The 20,501-nt window shown below is 44.5% G+C and overlaps 1 protein-coding gene across 1 annotated transcript in view; it reads right to left on the bottom strand.

The window, feature by feature from the left end:
- LOC140384384 (uncharacterized) overlaps positions 1-20,501 on the bottom strand; it is a 198,117-nt gene that overhangs the window by 89,412 nt on the left and 88,204 nt on the right. Inside the window, exons 10-14 of the mRNA XM_072466033.1 lie at positions 16,853-16,975; positions 11,204-11,319; positions 9,520-9,686; positions 5,998-6,094; positions 2,808-2,931 (exon numbers count right to left, since the gene is read on the bottom strand). Of these exons, the coding sequence (XP_072322134.1) occupies positions 2,808-2,931; positions 5,998-6,094; positions 9,520-9,686; positions 11,204-11,319; positions 16,853-16,975 (627 nt within the window). The remainder of the gene's footprint in view (positions 1-2,807; positions 2,932-5,997; positions 6,095-9,519; positions 9,687-11,203; positions 11,320-16,852; positions 16,976-20,501) is intronic.

Below are 20,501 nucleotides of genomic sequence, written 5' to 3'. Positions count from 1 at the left end.
GGCTCGTCTGAATCCTCTTCAGTCATCCTCTTTGAAATTCTCCTCATCTGAGGAGATGTTTAGCTCCTCAATGTCTCCCCTCCCCTGTAGTGGTGCAGCAAACAACAATGATGCATGGCAGTCTCTATTGCAGAGCCCCACCTGACCTGTCCAACATCAAAAATGCATCTTTAAGAGGCCAATAGTTTGCTCTATTAAGGACCTTGCGGCAGAATATGCAGTGTTGTATTTCTCCTCAAAACACACTATGGCTGACACAGCAGCATGTTTAGCTATGTCTTCAGGGGCTATCCTATATCATGGAGGAATAAACTCTTTAAATGATGGGATCCCTCAAATATCTCTGGCAACTGCGGGTAACTCAAAATACAAATGTCATGTGTGTTCCCTGGGTACCTCGCAGAAACATGCTGGATCTGCTTCCCGTGATCACAAATGAGCTGGATGTCCAGAGTGAAATTGTTTTCTATTAATGAATTTTATGCTGCTGCCACGGAGCTCTCAAGGCCACATGTACAATCAATGGTGCTTGCAAGAAACCGGAGATTGCGGCGAATCCTACAGCTCTGGCAGCCAGGCTTGCTTCATCCATGCGAATTGCAGGGAATGGTGAGCTTTATTGAAAGGGGGTCTGTGACCTCCCTTTTGCAACTGAGTGTCACCAATTGCGAGATTTCACAAAGATCCCCAATGGGGATCCCCAGAGAGCCCTGGAAGGATCCGCAGGCAAAGTTTGTGCGCAGGTAACCTGCAGAACAATGGGCATTGGACGGCCTCCAAGTCTGTGCGGTGTGAGCTCCTCCCACAGAATGTGGCAAGTGTGAACTATCACATCCCTAGACAAGTGAACCATCTTTCACTCATCTCCACGTATGAGCTCTATCCTCTGTAGACCCTTGGTTGCGCAAAATATCTTAGTGGATTTGGTCCCTCCTTGGCAGAATCTGAGACTTCCTGGCTTTGCTGGCTCAGATCAGGGAAGACCATTGCCCTGAGGATTGTGCCAATTGGCGACAGGCTCTTCATCCCCTCATTGTAACCATAGCTTTCAATAAGGCAGCATTGCCTCCAGCCCGCAATCTCCAGTCCTCATTGTCTCTGTGAACGGATAGAATTGAGCAATCGATGGTAATTCCCCTTCAATGGTCTCAGTCCACATACAAGGCAAGAATCCAGTCTCTAGCCCTTGACCTGCACTCAATCTGCACACTGCATAACAAGGTCACCACTTGCATCATCCTGGAGGATAACAGATGGCTGAGCATCCTCCTTAGACTTGGCTGTGTATTGGCATCAAGGGTCTTAATTAGGGTCAAAAGACTCATGTCCTGTAAGTATAGGGCTAGTTTAGCTCAGTGGGCTAGACAGCTAGTTTGTGATGCGGAACAAGGACAGCAGCATGGGTTCAATTCCCGTACCAGCTTACCCGAACAGGCGCCGGCATGTGGCGACAAGGGGTTTTTCACAGTAACTTCATACTTGTGACAATAAAAGATTATTATTATTATTTGTGGCAATTGTCCTCCAAAGGTCTTGACAATAACTATTGATACCCAATCATTGCACTTATGTCATGACTGCAAGCATGGTATCTTGAATGCCATGACAAGTGCACTGGAAACATTGAGGCTTGTAGGGTCCATGCAGCTTTTGCGCATCAGCCATGACCTTTGATTTTGTTTTGACCCTATATCCATTCTGATATGTCTCTGTAAGAATCAGATGCCGCTTAAGATCATTTGCACTGCAACACCTAAACTTAATGATTTGTGCCTGAATGCACACCATTTATGTATCCCTGCCTCCCCCCACTGTCTCCACCCCCTATATTTCCCCTGCCCAGTCTTGTCTCTGTCCCCCCACCCCGTCGGCACAGCTTGTGCAACAGGCACTTGATATTTTGCAGCTAGTCTTAAAGGAAGGCAAAAGCAGTGTTTACTGGCCTCCACGTTGTCGATGAAGCGAAGCTCGCCAGGTGCGTGACACTTATATACAGTCGCAAAACAGACCGTTCCAATTATTTGCTGGCAAGTCACTTAATTTGGAAGGGGTGCATAATTCTGGCAAGTTAGTCTTTTATTGAGCACTCATGAGATATGCAAATGAATGCAAATGGATTTCCCGACATAGATCGGCAAGAAACTTGATCTGCTCTTTGATCTGTGGCAGTGTCTTTCAAACTTTTTTTCCTGGGGACCCATTTTTACCAACCAGCCAACCTTCGGGACCCACGCCGGCCGACATTTGCGACCCACCATTTTATCTTACCTTTAATGCCTGCTTGGTCCTCATTTACTTGTTTGCTGCTGACAAAATGGAGGATTCGCAATCACGCCAGCGCTCGGGGCGCGTGACATTAATTTTTTTTTAAAGCTTCTCCTGGGTCAGCGCGCTGACGTCAGGAGGAGGCGGTGCTTCTCGCTTGGTTCTGAGCATGCACACGGATGCGCAGTGCGGCCGCATTTTTTAATCTGGTCGCGGCCGTCATTTTCAAAGTCGCTTGCAGCTGACATTGTTAAAAGCCGGCTGTTGCGTGCAAATTCATGCAATCGGGAACGCCGTGACGACTGCTCCGCGACCCTTCCGACACCTCTGCGACCCTCACTTTGAAAATGCCTGATCTATGGTATTCCCTTAGCCAAAGGTTCACAAGAAAAATGATTTGAGTGATTCGAAACAAACCTGTTGGACTTTAACCTGGTGTTGTAAGACTTCTTACTGTGCCCACCCCAGTCCAACGCCAGCATCTCCTTATCAAGAAAAATTATATTAAAAAAGATAGAAAAACAGCAGTGTGACATTGCTACCTGTGGCAATCTGAACTCCCCTTCTGCAATCACTCCTTGCTGATTGCGGTAAAGTATTACTTCCAGCAGAGAGGAATACTCCTTTCCTCCTGACACCAGCAATTCAAACTTTGCTCCTTGAGTACTGAGATACAAATAAAAATCATAAACAATGTCACCAGTCAGAAAACAACGGTTTTATATCCCTGAAATCTCATTGCTGCCAATCAGCATATTTTCCTTTATGATTTTCCATTTGTTTTCCTTTTTTAAAAAAATGTTCTCATTGGTTTTCAAATTTTATGTTACACATTTCAGTTCTAAGGTTAAGTCATCCAGGTTGCAAAACCGTGCAAAACAAAGCAAAAAACAACCAAGGAAAAATTAAAATGACAAAAGAGATAAACTAAAGAGTGAAAAAGAAATCAGAAACAAAGACCACTGTTTAATATTTACACACACTTGTCTCCCCTTCCTCTGTGGCGATGGTCCCCATTTGGCCGACTGCCTCAGCTGTATTCGCCCGTGTTGGCGGAGCATGTATTAACCGTTGTGCTTTTTTTTGTTGTTTACTCTGGTTTTCCACTTGCCCTCAGGCCCGTCCCCTGCGGCTCTGTTCCTTGTGAGCTTTCCCCCCCCCCTCTTACTCCTACCCACCGCCTTCCCTTCCCCCCCTTTCCTTTATGTTCCGTGGCTTGTCTGTGCCTTCCCCCCTCTTCCCCTCGCTCTACTGGTTGCTGGTTACGAAAAGGTCAGGAGTAAATTGGTGAACAGCATCCATGTCCTGTGAAGCCCTCTTCCGACCCTCGGGTGACAAATTTTATCTTCTCCAATTGGACGAACTCCGACAGATCAGACCGCTAGTCTGCAGCTCTGGGTGGTGCTGCTGATCGTCAGCCAAGCAGGATTCTTCGGTGGGCGATTAGGGAGGCAAAGGCTAGGGGGTCGGCCCCCTCTCCTCATAAAGAGTTCTGGCTGCTCCGAGACAGCGAAGACTGCCACTTTTGGGTATGGCACCACCCTCACCCCCACAACCTTAGACATTGCCTCAAAGAAGGTTGTACAGAACCCTATAAGACTGGGGAATGCAAGGGTGGTGCAGTGGTTAGCAATGCTGTCTAAGGCGCTGAGGCCCCGGGTTCGATCCCGGCCCCGCGTCACTGTCCGTGTGGAGTTTGCACATTCTCCCTGTGTCTGTGTGGGTTTAACCCCCGCAATCCAAATATGTGTAGGTTAGGTGGATTGGCATTCTAAATTGCCCCTTAATTGGAAAAAAAATGTTAAAAACAAAAAAAACTGGGGAATGCCCAGAACATGTGGGTGTGGTAGGCCAGGCCACCGTTTGCATTTGTCCTCCACCTCCTGGAAGAACCTGCTCATTCGGATTCTGGTTAGGTGTGCTCTGTGCACCACCTTTGGCTGCAACAGCTCAGTCTATTTGTTTCCCTAGTATGGGCACACACCAAGCAAAGGAAGCTTTTCTAAAAAATAGGGAAGTCCTGCTAAAACTTTACAAGGCACTCGTTAGACCATACCTGGAATACTGTGAACAGTTTTGGTCCCTTATCTAAGGAAAGATATATTGGCATTGGAGGCAGTCCAGAGAAGGTTCACAACGTTGATCCTGAGTATGGAGGGATTTTCTCATTAGGAGAGATTGAGCAGGTTGAGCCCATACTCATTAGAGTTAAGAATGGAACTTATTGAGACATACAAGATTCTCAGGGGGCTTGACAGGGTAGATGCTGAGAGCATGTTTCCTCTTGTGGGAGAGTCCAGGACCACACAGCATAATCAAAGAGTAAGGGGTCACCCATTTAAGACAGATGAGGAGGAATTTCTTCTCTCAGAGGAATCTGTGGAATTCTTTACTGCAGAGAGCTGCAGAAGCTGGTTCATTAAGTATGTTCAGGACTGAGATAGACAGATTTTTAATCAGTAAGGGAATCAAGTGTTATGGGATAATGTGGGAAGTGGAGTTGAGGATTATCATATCAGATCAGTCATTGAATGACAGAGCAGACTCTGTGCCGAGTGGCCTACTTCTGCTCCTACGTCTTATGGTCTAAATTGAGAAATCAAAGTGAGAGGCCACAATGCAAGATGTTATAAAGTTTGAGGACAAGAGGTAAAGTAGAATAAATTAAGTGACACCTAGCTTGAGTTCTAAAAGCTGGTAAAAGGAACAGAAGACAAAGTGGTAACATGTTCTATAGAGTTACAGTAAAAGCAGACACTTTTGACTTTTGTTTCTAATATTGGTGTTATATTATATTACTACTCCTGGTAGCATGTTATATTACGTTGTGTAATATCTTATTACTCATTTGCTTTCTGCCAAGATGGTCATACACTCGATGTTCATTAACGCTCTAAGTCTTCAAATAACGCAAATACTGTTTATTGAGTAACGATAACAATTTAACTATGGGTTCGTTCTCTCTTCTACAACTAAACTTTAGATTAAATTAACAAGACTAAATATATATTAACTATGATATACGACACCTGCACACTAAGCTATCTCTCTCTAACTCTGGTCACTAGTCACTCCAAACACGAAAAGGTGGACATTCTCTCTGAGTTTATCTTTTATACCTATATCTGGTGCTGCCATCTAGTGGTTATCATAAGCACTTACTTATGGATGTTAACCCTTTTCATACATTCAGATATACAAATCACTACAATTGGAAGATCAAATAACTGTTACAGTGGTCTCACCTGATTGATGAGTTATGCCACACTGAACCAGATGTCCCTCTTGTAATGAGGCTCAATCTTTGATCATTTGCTGATTTCTTGGTATGCTTGAGAACGAAATGCCAGGAATGGGTTTTCAGAGACTGTCTGAATGCATGGCAAGACCAAGTCATTGAAATATCTCTGTGACTTTGGTGAATACTGTCTGGATTTAAGTAATGCTGTGTATTAAAACCCATACTGGCTGCAATGGCTATAAATGTATAATTGGAGCTGCAACCAAAAACCAAAGATGAACACTCTACCCCAGCTGAGATCAGGATTAGACTCAGCAGTGATACCAACCATTGATAAATAGCCGGTCAACATGTACTGTCCGGACTCATAATTGAAAAAAAAACATTTGCGTGAAATACTGCAGGGAATACATAATTTGGAACTGTGTCCTAGCATGAGTCAGTTTAGAGGAACAGCAGAGAAAATGGTGTGGGTAAAAGGCATCACTTACCCAGTCAACACAGACTCCATAGCTGACTTTGCAAAATCACTCTTGGCTACTTCTGATGTTTTTAATATTCCTGATGTAGACCCAGTGACAGGCAAGTCTGTTAACATTAAAAAAAAAACGGGTGCACTTAGTATTAAATGATTGTCATAAACCCAATCATTCAGAGTGTAGCACTGGGCTCACAGCATGTAATATTCTGTGGAATATTATTTTCTCCATTTTTATTTTATTCATGTTATTTCCACAGTTTCTGTCATATTACATGTGAGATTAGTAGTTAATTGGGGTTTCATAGCCAAGGGTACAGTCATGCAGGTCTGCTACCATTGATGTGAGACCAATATGCTATGTTGCCTCTCTGGTGCCACGGTAAGGAATATTACTGAGAGGGTTCAGAACATTCTGCAAGGGAACGGCAAAGAGCTAGAAGTTGTGGTCTATGTCAGAACCAATGAGATAGGGAAGATATGGGTTGACATCCTGCAGCCAAGAGTTTAAGGAGTTAGGGAGGGAGTTAGAAAGCAGGTCCTTGAAGGTGACATTCTGTGTCCTACCCTCCAACTAAGATCTGGAGAATATCAGAATGGTTACAGCACAGAAGTAATTTGGTCCATTGTGTCCATGTCCGCACTCTGCATGAGCAACTCAGCGAGTCACACTCCTTTTCCCGTAGCTCTCCAAATTTTCTTTCTTCAGATGCTTATCCAGTTCCCTTTTCAAAGCCATGATTGAATCTGCCTCCACCACACTGTCAGGCAAACATTGCAAATCGTAACCAGTTGATGCATAAAACAAAATCCTCATGTCACCATTGCTTCTTTTGACAAACACCTGAAATCAGTGTTCTCTGATTCTTTACCCTTCTGCCAATTCGAATGGTTTCTCCTTATCTACTCAGTTTCGACCCCTCTTGATTTTAAACATCTCCATTAAATCTCCTCTCAACCTTCGCTCAGGATAACAACCCAGCTTACCCAATCTAGCTGTATAACTGAAGTCTCTTATCTCTAGAACCATTCTTGTAAAATTATTTCTGCATCTCCGAAACCTTCATATTGTTCCTAAAGCAATAGGAGGATATAACAGGTGAGTGCACAGTGATAAACATGGTGCAAGTGAAAAGGGCTTCACATTCCTGAATCATTGGGACCAGTTCTGTGGCAGAGGAGGAACTTCTTCAAGATGGATGGATTCCATGAACGGAGCTGAGACCAATAAGTTTGCTGTGGGAGAGCATTTAAACTAATTTAGCAGGGAGTTGGGCACCAAGATCTATTAAAAAGTAGAAGCAAGGCACACAGAGAACTAGGAGAGACAGAGATAGAATTTTACAGAAGCAAGTGTGACCACAGAAAATATATTAAAATATCCAAGTTAGATCTGGAGTGCACGTGTGGAAACATAATTTGATGAGCTGCAGGCACAAATAGCCATGTGGGAATAAAGAGAAGCTGCACAAAATGGCTGCTTAACGTAAATTCTTGTAAACCAAACACCAGAGTAGACAGAGGGGTCCACAGTGACAGTTGAGGTCCTGGAGATATTAGTGGTGCAGGTGGGCAGGAGGGGAGATGCCAAGATACTACGGGAGGTCAGAACACTCTCAATGGCTACCCTCAGAAATGTGTGGCAGCAAGTAGCCAGGAGGCTCAAGTCCAGAATTTAGACCAAAGAACCTTATAACAAAAGTACCATAAGTCTGTTGACCTCATGCGTCAGTTCTCAACATCAGTTAATCACTTGACATCTACTAACAACCCAGCAGCCTAATCACTCATCCTGCAGAACTCCCTGGCATTCAGGACTCAAGTCTAACATCCAAATACCCCACCTTGCTCTCAGACCCACCAACGCTGCCAGCCTCACACCCAGCTCTCATGGCATTTACTTACCTCCAGTCATTCAGCCATGACAGACACATGACTCAGACACAGTGCTACACAAGCTCTGACAGTCTGCCCTCTCTCTTGCAGGACAAGGTGGCACACAATAGAAGGAAAGAGCAGAGCTAGTGGAGGGCCCCTTGGATGTACAATGGAGATGATTCCCTGCATCATGGTGCTGGCTATGACAAGGTCCGCAGCATTAATGTTGCTGAAAAAATTAGGATGATGACAGGTTCCTGCCTAACTTCCTTTCTCAGCTCCCAGCACACACTCATCCTGCTGTTTGGCATAATGAACAAGCTGCAGCTGTGTGGTCATGTATTCCATGCTTCCCGCTCCAACCCCCTTCCATCACACCAATCTTCCCCTTCTGAGTTTCAGCTTTCAGACACCCAAGAACTGTCACCTGTTCAACTATATGAGCCCCAAGAGGGGGAAAGAGAGCTACAAGAGAGCACTGATGAAGAGGCCCTGTCGTTTGATCCAGCACTTGCAGACACCAACTTAGAAGCTGACACTTCACTTACCCTAGAGTCTAATACAGAGTTGAAATCACCACATTGTGCTAGCCTGTCAGACTGCCTCCTGTTACTGTCCAGGAGCATGCAGGAGTTCAGCTCCAACTTGACAGAGGGAATGACATCAAGCCTGCTCTCTATGCAGTCTCTGATCCATCGAATAATAATCTTTATTAGTGTCACAAGTAGGCTTACAATAACACTGCGATGAAGTTACTGTGAAAATCCATTAGTCGCAACACTCCGGCGCCTGTTAGGGTACAGAGAGAGAATTCAGAATGTCCAATTCACCGAAAAAGCACGTCTTTCGGGACTTGTGGGAGGCAAACGGAGCACCTGGAGGAAACCCACACAGACACGGGGAGAACGTGCAGACTCCGCACAGACAGTGATCCAAGCCAGGAGTCGAACCTGGGACCTTGGTGCTGTGAAGCAATAGTGCTAACCACTGTGCTACCGTGCCGTCACCTTGTTACTCTGCAGACCTGGAGGCACTTGAAACTGCTGCCCCTACATCTCTTGCCGTCTTTGGGTGCACAGGGCCTACGTTGCTCACACGTGAGATCGGTTGTTTAACATCAGGATGTATTGGGTCACAGAGGGGGAGTCCTGACGTATATCCTCTGTTTTATATCTTCTAAATACAGATGAAAGAGCTTGCTCAATACATCATGATGACCTCAAAATAGCACCTTTTGAATTGGGAGTAATTACATTACATTTGGTAGAATGTCAGTGTCTATCGATTGGTTCTAACAGCTTTCAGTGCTGCCCTCCCAACTGATCTGAAAGATTGAAAATGAGAACTTCCAATCCCAATGAACAAATACTGATCTTTCCTCGAAAGCACTGACCAAGCCAACGCAGGGACAAAATGCTGGCTCAGGTTAAAAAGCATATATATTTTTGGCATGTCTGCTCTTAGCTCGTATAGCTCAGCATTACACAGAATATATTTACCCACTAAATCATGAGAACCACTTGGGTATCTATAGCATTAAGACAGTGATCATAGCTCTGGGTGGCAAACACTGTCATAACAATGGTTGAGTAGCTGTTCAATTATTTCCCTGAAAATGTTTCTTTACATATTGTGATATAAATCATATTAATCTTACCTTGATTATCTCCACTTATTTTGACCTGTTTCTGTGCTTTTTTGTTCTGCTTAGTCTCTGGGTCCTTGATAAGCTGTATCTGGTGACCTTCCTGTTGATAGGTAAGTAGACAGGACAGACCGTCCTCAAAGTGACCATAAAATTTAGTCACTGTCACACAGAGAAATCTGATCAAAAGAAACATTTGCACATTAGAAATTAGACGAAAGGAAATTAAGGTCTTCTCCACTGGTCAATTATAAATCCATTATGAGTAGAACCATTTACAACTCTTTAGAATGGTGCACATGTCCATTAAAATTGAGATTCATAGAACCTCTACAGTACAGAAGGATGCCTTTTGGCCCATCGAGTCTGCACCGACCCTTGGAAAGAGTAACAGCCCAACCTTATCCCTGTAATCCAGTAACCCCACCTAAGGGGAGGGCAGCACGGTGGCCCAGTGGTGAGCACAGTTGCTTCACAGCTCCAGGGTCCCAGGTTCGATTCCCGGCTTGGGTCACTGTCTGTGCGGAGTCTACACATCCTCCCCGTGTGTGTGTGGGTTTCCTCCGGGTGCTTCGGTTTCCTCCCACAGTCCAAAGATGTGCAGATTAGGTGGATTGGCCAAGATAAATTGCCCTTCCCGTCCAAAAAGGTTAGGTGGGGTTACTGGGTTACGGGGATGGGGTTGAGGCATGGGCTTAAGTAGGATGCTCTTTCCAAGAGCCGGTGCAGACTTGATGCGCCAAATGGTCTCCTTCTAGGGCAGCACGGTAGCCTTGTGGATAGCACAATTGCTTCACAGCTCCAGGGTCCCAGGTTCGATTCCAGCTTGGGTCACTGTCTGTGAGGAGTCTGCACATCCTCCCCGTGTGTGCGTGGGTTTACTCCGGGTGCTCCGGTTTCCTCCCACAGTCCAAAGATGTGCAGGTTAGGTGGATTGGCCATGATAAATTGCCCTTAGTGTTCAAAATTGCCCTTAGTGTTGGGTGGGGTTACTGGGTTATGGGGATAGGGTGGCTGTGTTGACCTTGGGTAGGGTGCTCTTTCCAAGAGCCGGTGCAGACTCGATGGGCCGAATGGCCTCCTTCTGCACTGTAAATTCTATGATAATCTATGAAACCTTTTTGGACACTAAAGGAGCAATTTAGCATGGCCCCACCTGCACATCTTTGGACTGTGGGAGGAAACCTGAGCACCTGGAGGAAACCCATGCAGACACAGGGAGAAAGTACAAACTCCACACAGTTGCCCGAGGCTGGAATTGAACCCGGGTCCCTGGCACTGTGAGGCAGAAGTGCTAACCACTGTGCCACCGTGCTGCCCTGATGTCTTTAGAATGGAATGTGAATCTTTGAAGGACAAAAGGTACATTTTAAGACCTCACTTCTACTACAGAGTCTCGTTCAAATGGAACATGGATCAAGGAACCAAATGTAGATCCAATTCACGCACTCCCTCACTGTCCGTGTGGAGTTTGCACATTCTCCCTGTGTCTGCGTATGTCTCACCCAAAGATGTGCAGGGTAGGTGGATTGGCCACACTAAAGTGCCCCTTAATTGGAAAAAAATAATTGGGTACTCTAAATTTATTAATTTTTTTAATTTAGCTGGATAAAAGTTTAAAAAATGCATGTGGAAGTTCCACGATTACTAACAGGTTAATCGTTCTTTCTGTAAAGACACTAAAGGAGCGTTTTACCTTTGGTGGAGAAGGTCACCCGTCCAGGTTCCCTGCTCCTCTGTCTGTCCTTCAGTCTGTGCTTCTCCATCAGTGGTGTCCTTCTTTAAAAGAGCACCCTCGTCCTTCAATGGAAACTATAGAGAAAGGTGAACAAGAGTGAGGCTGGTAAAAGGAAATACAGAGATGAACGAGAATGTTACTGTCAGGGTGAGCACAGAAATACATCTTTAGTCTAACAACTTCAGTGTTGCTTTACTGTTGGGATCAGTGCATGAATGATACAAAGTTATTTCGATTTGATTAAACCATATTGATTTAACCATAGGTGACCACTACGATGGAAGGAGTGCTGCATTCTACCTCAAACAGTACAATTTCTACATTAAATTTTAGTTTTGTTGACATGACTTGAAAAGACAGAAATATATGTAATTTAAAGATTGACTGTATTAAATAATACAGGTTGCTGTATTATTTCATAAAGACATATCATTGTCAGAATTCCTGGACCTGGGGTGGCAAGATTCTCCAAATAGGAGGCTATATTTTGGGACAGGACCCAATTCTGGTGGGTCTCTGGTGTTTTTTATTGATCAGTGAAAATTGTTGCATCCACTCCTTCTGTCCTGACATCAATAAAGAGATGGGTTTGGTGGGATAACATTCCTGAGCAGAAATTCTGCCAGTCCTGCATACTTGTTGCCTGCATGATACAAGCAGTCTCTGTCATGGGAATGTCACTTTAAGAAATGTTTGTCTGCTCATGTGGCTGCAGTGATTTCAGAGTGAGGGTGGAGCTGAGCTCTGGCTCTGTTTTTTTGTTTCACTTTGAGGAAAAGCTTGGGTGTGTTTGTGTTTTTTGGTTTTGTTTTAGTATTGGAGCTGAAGCCAGCCAAAGAAGGTGTAATTTCGATCTCTCTGCCATCTAAAGACTACCTCGAGATCATTTGGTGAATTCAGAGTGATAACTGCTCTCAGTAGAGAATTTAAACCTGACGTACTTCTGTAAAAAGGATCTTTGTCTTATGGATGTTAAAAGGAAAGTTTAAGGATTACTTAGAGTGTTGTATTCTTTGGGGGGTATATTTGAATTGATGGTTGCTAAGATGTTCACTGTATGTTTTAAAAAGGTTAACTGAGTTCATAGAATAAACATTGTTTTGCTTTAAAAATTACTTTTAAATTTCTGCTGCATCACACCTGTAGAGTGGGCTGTGTGCTCCCCATACCACAATCCAGTAAAAGTCGTGGGTCAGGTGAACTCCATGATACACTTCAAGGTTCTCTAAACCCTGGCCCATAACAAACAGGGGGCTCGAAGGGGATAAAAGTCTATCTATTGGATTGGCTTAGTGAACTTAAAGACAGTGAGGGGTGAGCATATTGTGGTTGCTTTTCAGGTGTGGTATTTCAGTTTAAGAAGGGAATGTGTTGTGGACAATGGCTCTTTCAGAGGCTCTGAAGTTTTTGGAGGTGGAGACGGTCACATGCAGTACCTTACGGACAGAGTCTAAAAACAGGCTTTTAGAGTTGGCAAAAACATTGCAGTTAACATTACCTGTCAAAATGTGAAAATATGAGGTAATTATAGCGGTGGCTAAGCATTTAAAATTGCCGGAGGTACAGTTTGACTCATTGGAAATAGCAAAAATTCAGTTACCAATTAAACAAATGGAACATGAGAAAGAATTAAAACAGCTTGAATACGAAAGAGAAAGGAAAAAGAAAGAGATAGAGAGGAAAAAGAAAAAGAGAGAGAAGAAAGGAAAACAGAAAGAATAGCCCTAGCACAACAAAAAGAAAGAGAAAGAGAGACACAGATCAGGGAAAAAGATAAAGAGTGAGAGTTTGAAGTTCAGAAAATGACCATGAAACATGACAGTCAGTTAAAATTGGCGGACGTAAAGGGAAACGTCAGTCAGAGGGTAGTGATGAGGATAGTGAGAAAGAGCGTCATAGTCAAAGGCTTGGTGGGGATCTATTTAAATATGTCCACGCAGTGCCAAGGTTTGATGAGAAGGAGGTAGAAGCCTTTTTCATTTCATTTGAGAAGGTAGCTAAACAAATGAAATGGCCACAGGACATGTGGGTATTACTGATTCAAACAAAGCTGGTAGGCAGGGCTAGTGAAGTGTTTGTATCACTATCGGAGGAGGAATCTGGGACATACAAGGAGGTGAAAAATCCATTTTAGGTGCATATGAACTAGTGCCTGAAGCCTACAGACAAAGGTTTAGAAATTTAGGGAAAGAATTTGGTCAAACATACATGGAGTTTGAAAGGATCAAACAGAGTAATTTTGATAGGTGGATAAGGTCTTTGAAAATAGACCAAACGTATGAAGCTCTCAGAGAAATTATACTTTTGGAGGAGCTTAAAAATTCAATTCCTGATGTAGTGAGAACTCATGTGGAAGAGCAGAGGGCTAAAACTGCGAGGCTAGCAACAGAAATGGCAGATAATTATTAATTAGATCATAAATCAAAGCTTGGTTTCCGACATCAGTTTCAGCCTGTGAGGGATAGAAACTGGGGACATGAGAAATACTCAAGTAGTAGAGGCAAAGGTGATCTGATGGGAGATAATAAGGAGAGTGTACCTCAGATTAAAAAAGGAATCCAGGAGGGTGGAAGAGACATGAAATGTTTAAAATGTTTTCACTGCAATAAACTAGGCCATGTAAAGTCACAGTGTTGGTGGTGGAAGAAAGGCTGATATGGTAAAACAGGATAAGACAGTGGGGTTTGTTAAAGTGGTAAAGGAAAGCCCAAGTGAAGCAAAGGCGATGCAAAGGATTGTATAGCCTGATCAAGAGGTGATTGATAAGAAGGTGCCAGATCTCTTTGAAGAATTTACTTGTGTGGGCAAAGTTTACTCGTGTGTATCAGAAGGAGCAGGTAAAGCAGTCATAATGATACAGTTTAAGGTCGTTCACTGGGCTCACATGACAGTGGCCTGGATGAGCAGGTTCTTTGGGGTGGAGGATAGGTATGCAAAGTGTGCGGGAGGACCAGCGAGCCATATCCACATGTTCTGGACATGTCCAAAGCTTAGGGGATTTTGGCAGGGGTTTGCGGAAGTTATGTCCACGGTATTAAAACAAGGGTGGCACCGAGTCTGGAGGTGGCGATTTTTGGGGTGTCGGAAGATCCGGGTATCCTGGAGGAGAAAGAGGCAGACATTCTGGCCTTTGCTTCCCTGGTAGCCCTGAGATGGATATTATTAGCTTAGAGGGACTCAAAGCCCTCGAAGTCGGAGGCCTGGCTATCTGACATGGCTAGCTTTCTCTGTTTGGAGAAAATCAAGTTCACCTTGAGGGTCAGTGTTAGGGTTCGCCCAGAAGTGGCAGCCGTTCGTTGACCTCTTTGCGGAAAATTAATCGTCAGCAGAAGGGGGGGGGGGGGGGGGTTAGTTTAGCTTAGAGTACGGAGTTAATAAAGGTGGGACATGTAAGGGAGGAAGCACTATGTTTATAGGTTCATGTACATTGTTTATTTTGTTGTTGTAAAACCAAAAATACCTGAATAAAATGTTTATTAAAAAAAAAGATATGTTGCACTGTTTCCCTGTTCAGTCGGAGTCTTTGACAGCATGCCTGGCCCGACAGATCCTCGAATGACTGGCGCTGTTGTTCCACGTGAAGCCTCATGCGGCGCATCCTTTGCACCTCCTCCTCCTCAGCCTGTTGGGCGGCCATCTCTCCTGATCATGTAGGCAGGTCATCTCCCTGCATGTCCCTGCCCCCATCTCTCCAAACCTTGGCACCGTGGGGACTCTGGCCCTGATGCCCGTCCCAGCTGCCAGGGGAACTGTCAGCTGGCGTTGCCCATGACAGCGGTACGCTCCGCGGCCCCTGCCTGCCACCCCGCCAGAGGGCTTGCAGTGGAAGTTGTGGGTGTGTGGTCACCAGTACGGCCACATGGCCCATTCCTGTCACCTCTCTCCTCTCTTCCGCACCCCCCCCCCCACCCCCCTGGCAGCCCGCGGTCGCACCTCTCCATGTCCCACCTCCCCACTCTCCCTCATCAGCCACAATGCCGGTTTCATGATATTTAAAAGCATAAGTGAACCTCATCATCAGGAATTCGGCCCATTGGAGGCGGAGAATCGCGGGGACCCTGGAGAATATCAGGTCGGGCCCAAATGATATGCCAACAGTGTTCACTGTACGTGCATTCTGGAACACATTGACGCCACTATCAAGGTGACGGAGAATTGTGATTTGGCATGAAATCAGCACCCATCACAATTGCGACGTTGGAACTGATTCTCCACTCAACTGCGTTTCCTGATTCCGGCCTCGGCCGACAGAGAATCCCACCCCTCATCATCCGTTTGGTGAATTGCCTTCATGTGGCAGCCTTGGCTCTATCACCTCTGAATCAAAGGGTCATGGGCTCAAGCTCCAGTTCAGAGAGATGGGATGGTATTTTCCCAAAATTGCACAGAGTGCTAGATTAGGTAGGAAAAGGTGTGTGAAACTTGCTGGCTTCGCACATGCCTATTCTCACCTGATTAAATAATAATAATCTTTATTGTCACAAGTAAGCTTACATTAACACTGAAATGAAGTTACTGTGAAAATCCCCTTGTCGCCACATTCCAGCGCCTGTTTTAGTACAAAGAACAAAGAAAAGTACAGCACAGGAACAGGCCCTTCAGCCCTCCAAGCCTGCACCGACCATGCTGCCCATCTAAACTAAAATCTACACTTCCGGGGTCCGTATCCCTCTATTCCCGTCCTATTCATATACTTGTCAAGACGCCCCTTAAACGTCACTATCGTCCCTGCTTCCACCACCTCCTCCGGCAGCGAGTTCCAGGCACCCACTACCCTCTGTGTAAAAAACTTGCCTCCTACATCTCTTTTAAACCTTGCCCCGCTCACCTTAAACTTATGCCCCCTAGTAATTGACCCCTCTGCCCTTGGAAAAAGCCTCTGACTATCCATTATACACAGAGGGAGAATTCAGAATGTCCAAATTACCTAACAGCACGTCTTTCGGGACTTGTGGGATGAAAACCAGAGCACCCGGAGGAAACCCACGCACACATGGGGAGAAAGTGCAAACTCCATACAGACAGTGACCCAAGCTGGGAATCAAGCCTGGGACCTTGGCGCTGTGAAGCCACAGTGCTAACCACTATGTTACCGTGCCGCCCAAACAGCACTCTGTGGGGGTGGGAGTGGGGGGGGGGGGGGGGGGGGGGGGCTGAAACATGCTGGCAGAGCCGGGATTCTGAGATTGAGCCTGATTTCAAAGTTACATTAAAGGTGCCTCGATCTCAAAGTTAGATTAAAGGGTCCCCATGGAGATTGGTGAAGGTGCTGCTTTTCGAATGGGACATTAAGTCAAGGTCTTATTGTCCCGAAGGTATACAATTCAAAGAGTGGAGAATTCTCCAGTGCTCTGGTCAATATTAATTCCTCAACCAACATTAATAAAACAGATTAACTGGTTGTTTTTCTCATTGTGCGAATTTGCAAATTGGCTGCTCTGAATTTTTACAATTGAGATTTTCCTTCAAATGTATTTAATCAGTTGTGAAACATTTTAAACATCATGAAGTTGTGAAAGAAGCTATATTAATGTAAGTTTTTAAAAAACATTTTGCTCAATATACCAAGAGACTACAACCTCTTTACGGTCTGAAAATTTTACTTACTTTCTCCATTGGGACCTCAGCTTCCTCCAAATCACTGTCATCCTTCTCCTCTTCCTCATCTTCATTTCTTTCCTCTGGTTCAGTGTATTGATCCTCACTGCTAATCAGGCTCTGTCGAGATTCCTACAGAGGGAGAAATGTCAATCTGCATATTCATTACACATAACAAAATCTGCCATATGTTCCATGCATAGAGGAAGCTTTTTTCTGGATGTCTGTAACAGAAAAGATGACTGGATGCTTCACAAATACTGAAATCATGATGTCAGCTTTCCGAGTCAACTGAAAATGTTATCTCTTGCTGGTCTTGAAACATTATTCCACACTTTAATTATAATGTTAGTTTAATAGTTTTTATTCAATTTTCATCACTCCTCTTATATTGTCGCACCAATTACCCATTGTTATTTCATAAAACTACAATGTCTGATGCACAAGCCAAGATGATGAGCGCTGGCAGTGCTTGACTGTGAAGGGAATGTCACAGTCAAACCTGATACCTAGGGGATGGTGGCACAGCAGTAATCTATTTAGACTTGTGATCCAGAGGCCCTGACTAATGCTCTGAGGCCAGATGTTCAAATCCCACTCTGGCAACAGGTGGAATTTAAATTCAATTAAATAATAAAAAATCTGGAGTTAAAACTTAATCCAGTAATGGTGACCGTACCACAAATCTTTCGATCAGCGTCGGAACCTCTCATTCCGAGTGGAGGCAACATAAATGATTAAAGAGACAATTCTGTAGTTACTGAGGAGTTCGCATTTGTCAGTCCAATGTGGTGATATGCACATAGGCATTCTACGTCTAACTGTAAAGAGTTGTACCGATGTATATATTTGTATATAACAAGTGTACATTGCCATTGATCAATACATGTAGTGACAGTCATGACCGGTGGAACCAGACACCCATATAGACAATTATATATACACTGGGGGATGGACTAGACAGGGACACTTAGTAGTAGGATGGACAACGGGACAGTCACATCTCTCAGCTTCACAAACGCAGACATAATTGTTTGTACATAGAATTGCATGGTTACCATCTTGCATGTCAAGAATAAATACTTCTAACAATCACATCCTCATATTCTATGTGTGCCTTCATGATCAGGGAGCCACAGAACACAACATCCAACATTCAACTATTCAATACTATTGTAACTACTCAAGTAAGTCAGAGGTGAACAAAGTCTCTGATACTAACTCAAAGTTGGAGACTCTTTTGGAGGGCCCCAGGAAACAGGAAATTGACTATTGGAAGTTCAAACTTCCTGACAATTGCCACAGAGGGAATGCAAAGGGGCTGCCAAAGGGTCCCATTGTGCATCTTGGGGAGTACGTCCAGTCTCCAGCAATCCCAAGACCGGAAGATCTTGGCCCATGAAACTGGTCATAAAAGCCCACCTAGTTCACTAATATCCTTCAGCTAAGGGAATCCTGCTGTTCCAATCTGGTCTGGCTTACCTATGACTCCAGACCCAAAGCAATATGGTTGATTCTTAATTGCCTTCTGAATTAGCAAGCCATTCAGCTGTACCAAACTGCTACAAAAAAATTGATAAATACTAAAATCAGATGGATCACCTAGCATTAATCTAGGCACCGGAAACAACAATGGCACACCTCCCCCCGCTGATGTTCTAATAGTTCTTGAAAAGGTTGATGAACATCTTCCACTTCGTGAAGAATCCCTCATCCGTAACTCTAATGGCTAACTTAATTCTCTCCAAATGAAGAAACTCAGCAAGGTCCCGCACCCATGACCCAGTACTTGGGAGGATCAGAGGACCGCCAGTTCTTCTTCGAGTTAATAGGGAGGCGAAAGCCACGACAACGGCCTCCTTTCCCACCAAAACACCCGGATCCTCAGACACTCCAAAAATTGCTACCCATGGAGAAGGCGTGACTGCCATTTCCACCACTTGAGACAATACATCCGTAACACCCTCCCAGAACCCCACCAATTTTGGACAAGACCAGAATACGTGGTCATGGTTCGCAGGGGACCCGGCACATCATGCACACTGATCAGCCAGTTGTGGGAAGAAACGGCTCAGCCTTGCCGGTGTCATATGTGCTCTATGCACAACGTTAAGCTGAATAAGACTAAGTCTAGTACACAACAAGGATGCATTAACCCTATGCAGTGCTTCCTCCCAAATCCAACCCCGCAACGTGCCTCCCAATTCCTCCTCCCATTTTTGCTGCACTGTCACCATTGAAACTTCCTCCCTCCTGGCCAGCATACACATTGGAGATTTTACCCTGCCCAATATCATTCTCCGAAAGGAGTTTGTCCTGTAGACCCAAGGGTGGCAACATTGGGAACGAACCAACCTCTATACTCAAAAACAAGTATCTGGAGGTATCTAAACTCATTACCGCTGGGCAATTGACAGGCCTCCATTGGCTCAGTTAGGTCCACTAACTTCCCACCCAAAAACAGGTCCCCAAAGCATTTGATCCCCAGGTGGGCCCATTTCTTAAGCCTGGCATCTAGTCTTGCTGGGACTGTAGTGATCTGCATACCTGTGTATATATTCAAGGGGTCAATGTAAATGCAATACAACTAAGCAATCACTAGAGGGAGCACGGGAGATGTATAAATATGGACAGACAGGAAGTCAGCATCTATTTCAACTGTAAGACTACGAGCTTTATTCAGACACAAGGAATAACACATGGTACCAGGAGACTTCAGAACGCTTACTATAAGATTACACAAGATGCAGGTACAGAAAGATCGAAATGACAAGAAAACCCGTACCGGACATTCGACATGGGGAGACTTCACTGAGTCAATGAAACTCGTTGGAACTCCACCGCAGCTGAAAAGAACCGGTAATTTAAGTCATAGATGGAAAAGTTTTAAACAAATGTTTGAAATATATATCATAGCTAATGATTTGAGAACAGCCTCAGAAGAAATGAAAATAGCACTGCTCCTAGCAGCACATGAAGCTCGAGAAATGTATAACGGTTTTAAATACTTGAAAGGTGAAGACAACACCAAATTAGAAGTAATACTCAAAAAATTTGAAGATCACTGTAACACCAGTAACAATGCTGCTTTAAGACATTCAATGCTTGGAGACCAAATTGCACGGGGGATGAGTGATGCGAAACTCAAACAATCATTACCAAAACAGAAAGGTTTAACGCTGGAAATCGTGATTGACAAGTGCAGATGACAAGAAAAAAATAACTACATTTTTAACAAGAAAGAACGCTGTAAAAGTTCTTTTCCACGGGTCTGAAGAAGTTACAATGGCGTCTGAGTACATTTTAAACTGCCCGGGGAACAAAAGACGCAAATCTGGGTCTGCGCATGCATGCAAGCGCAATTGAAAAAAGATGTTTTGGCCGCAGATCGTTCTGCGCGTACGCAAGTCGCGCATGCGCAGTTGAATGAAAAGACCGCACAGTTCAAAGATGGAACTGCGCATGCGCAAAACGCACATGCGCTGTTGGACAAAAAGAGCACACAGTTCAAAGATGGATCTGCGCATGCGCGAGACGCGCATGCGCAGTTTAAAACGATTCCTACGCTTTACATCACAAGCGTCATGATGTCAGAAGACGCAGACCACGCCCACTTAAAGGAGAAATAACCAAAAATCACAAACAACACTCTAAAAGG

Source organism: Scyliorhinus torazame, chromosome 10 (genome assembly GCF_047496885.1).
Source record: "Scyliorhinus torazame isolate Kashiwa2021f chromosome 10, sScyTor2.1, whole genome shotgun sequence".
Taxonomy (NCBI): domain Eukaryota; kingdom Metazoa; phylum Chordata; class Chondrichthyes; order Carcharhiniformes; family Scyliorhinidae; genus Scyliorhinus; species Scyliorhinus torazame.
The sequence above is the reverse complement of the archived record's forward strand: the minus strand, read 5'-3'. Positions and strand labels throughout refer to the sequence as shown.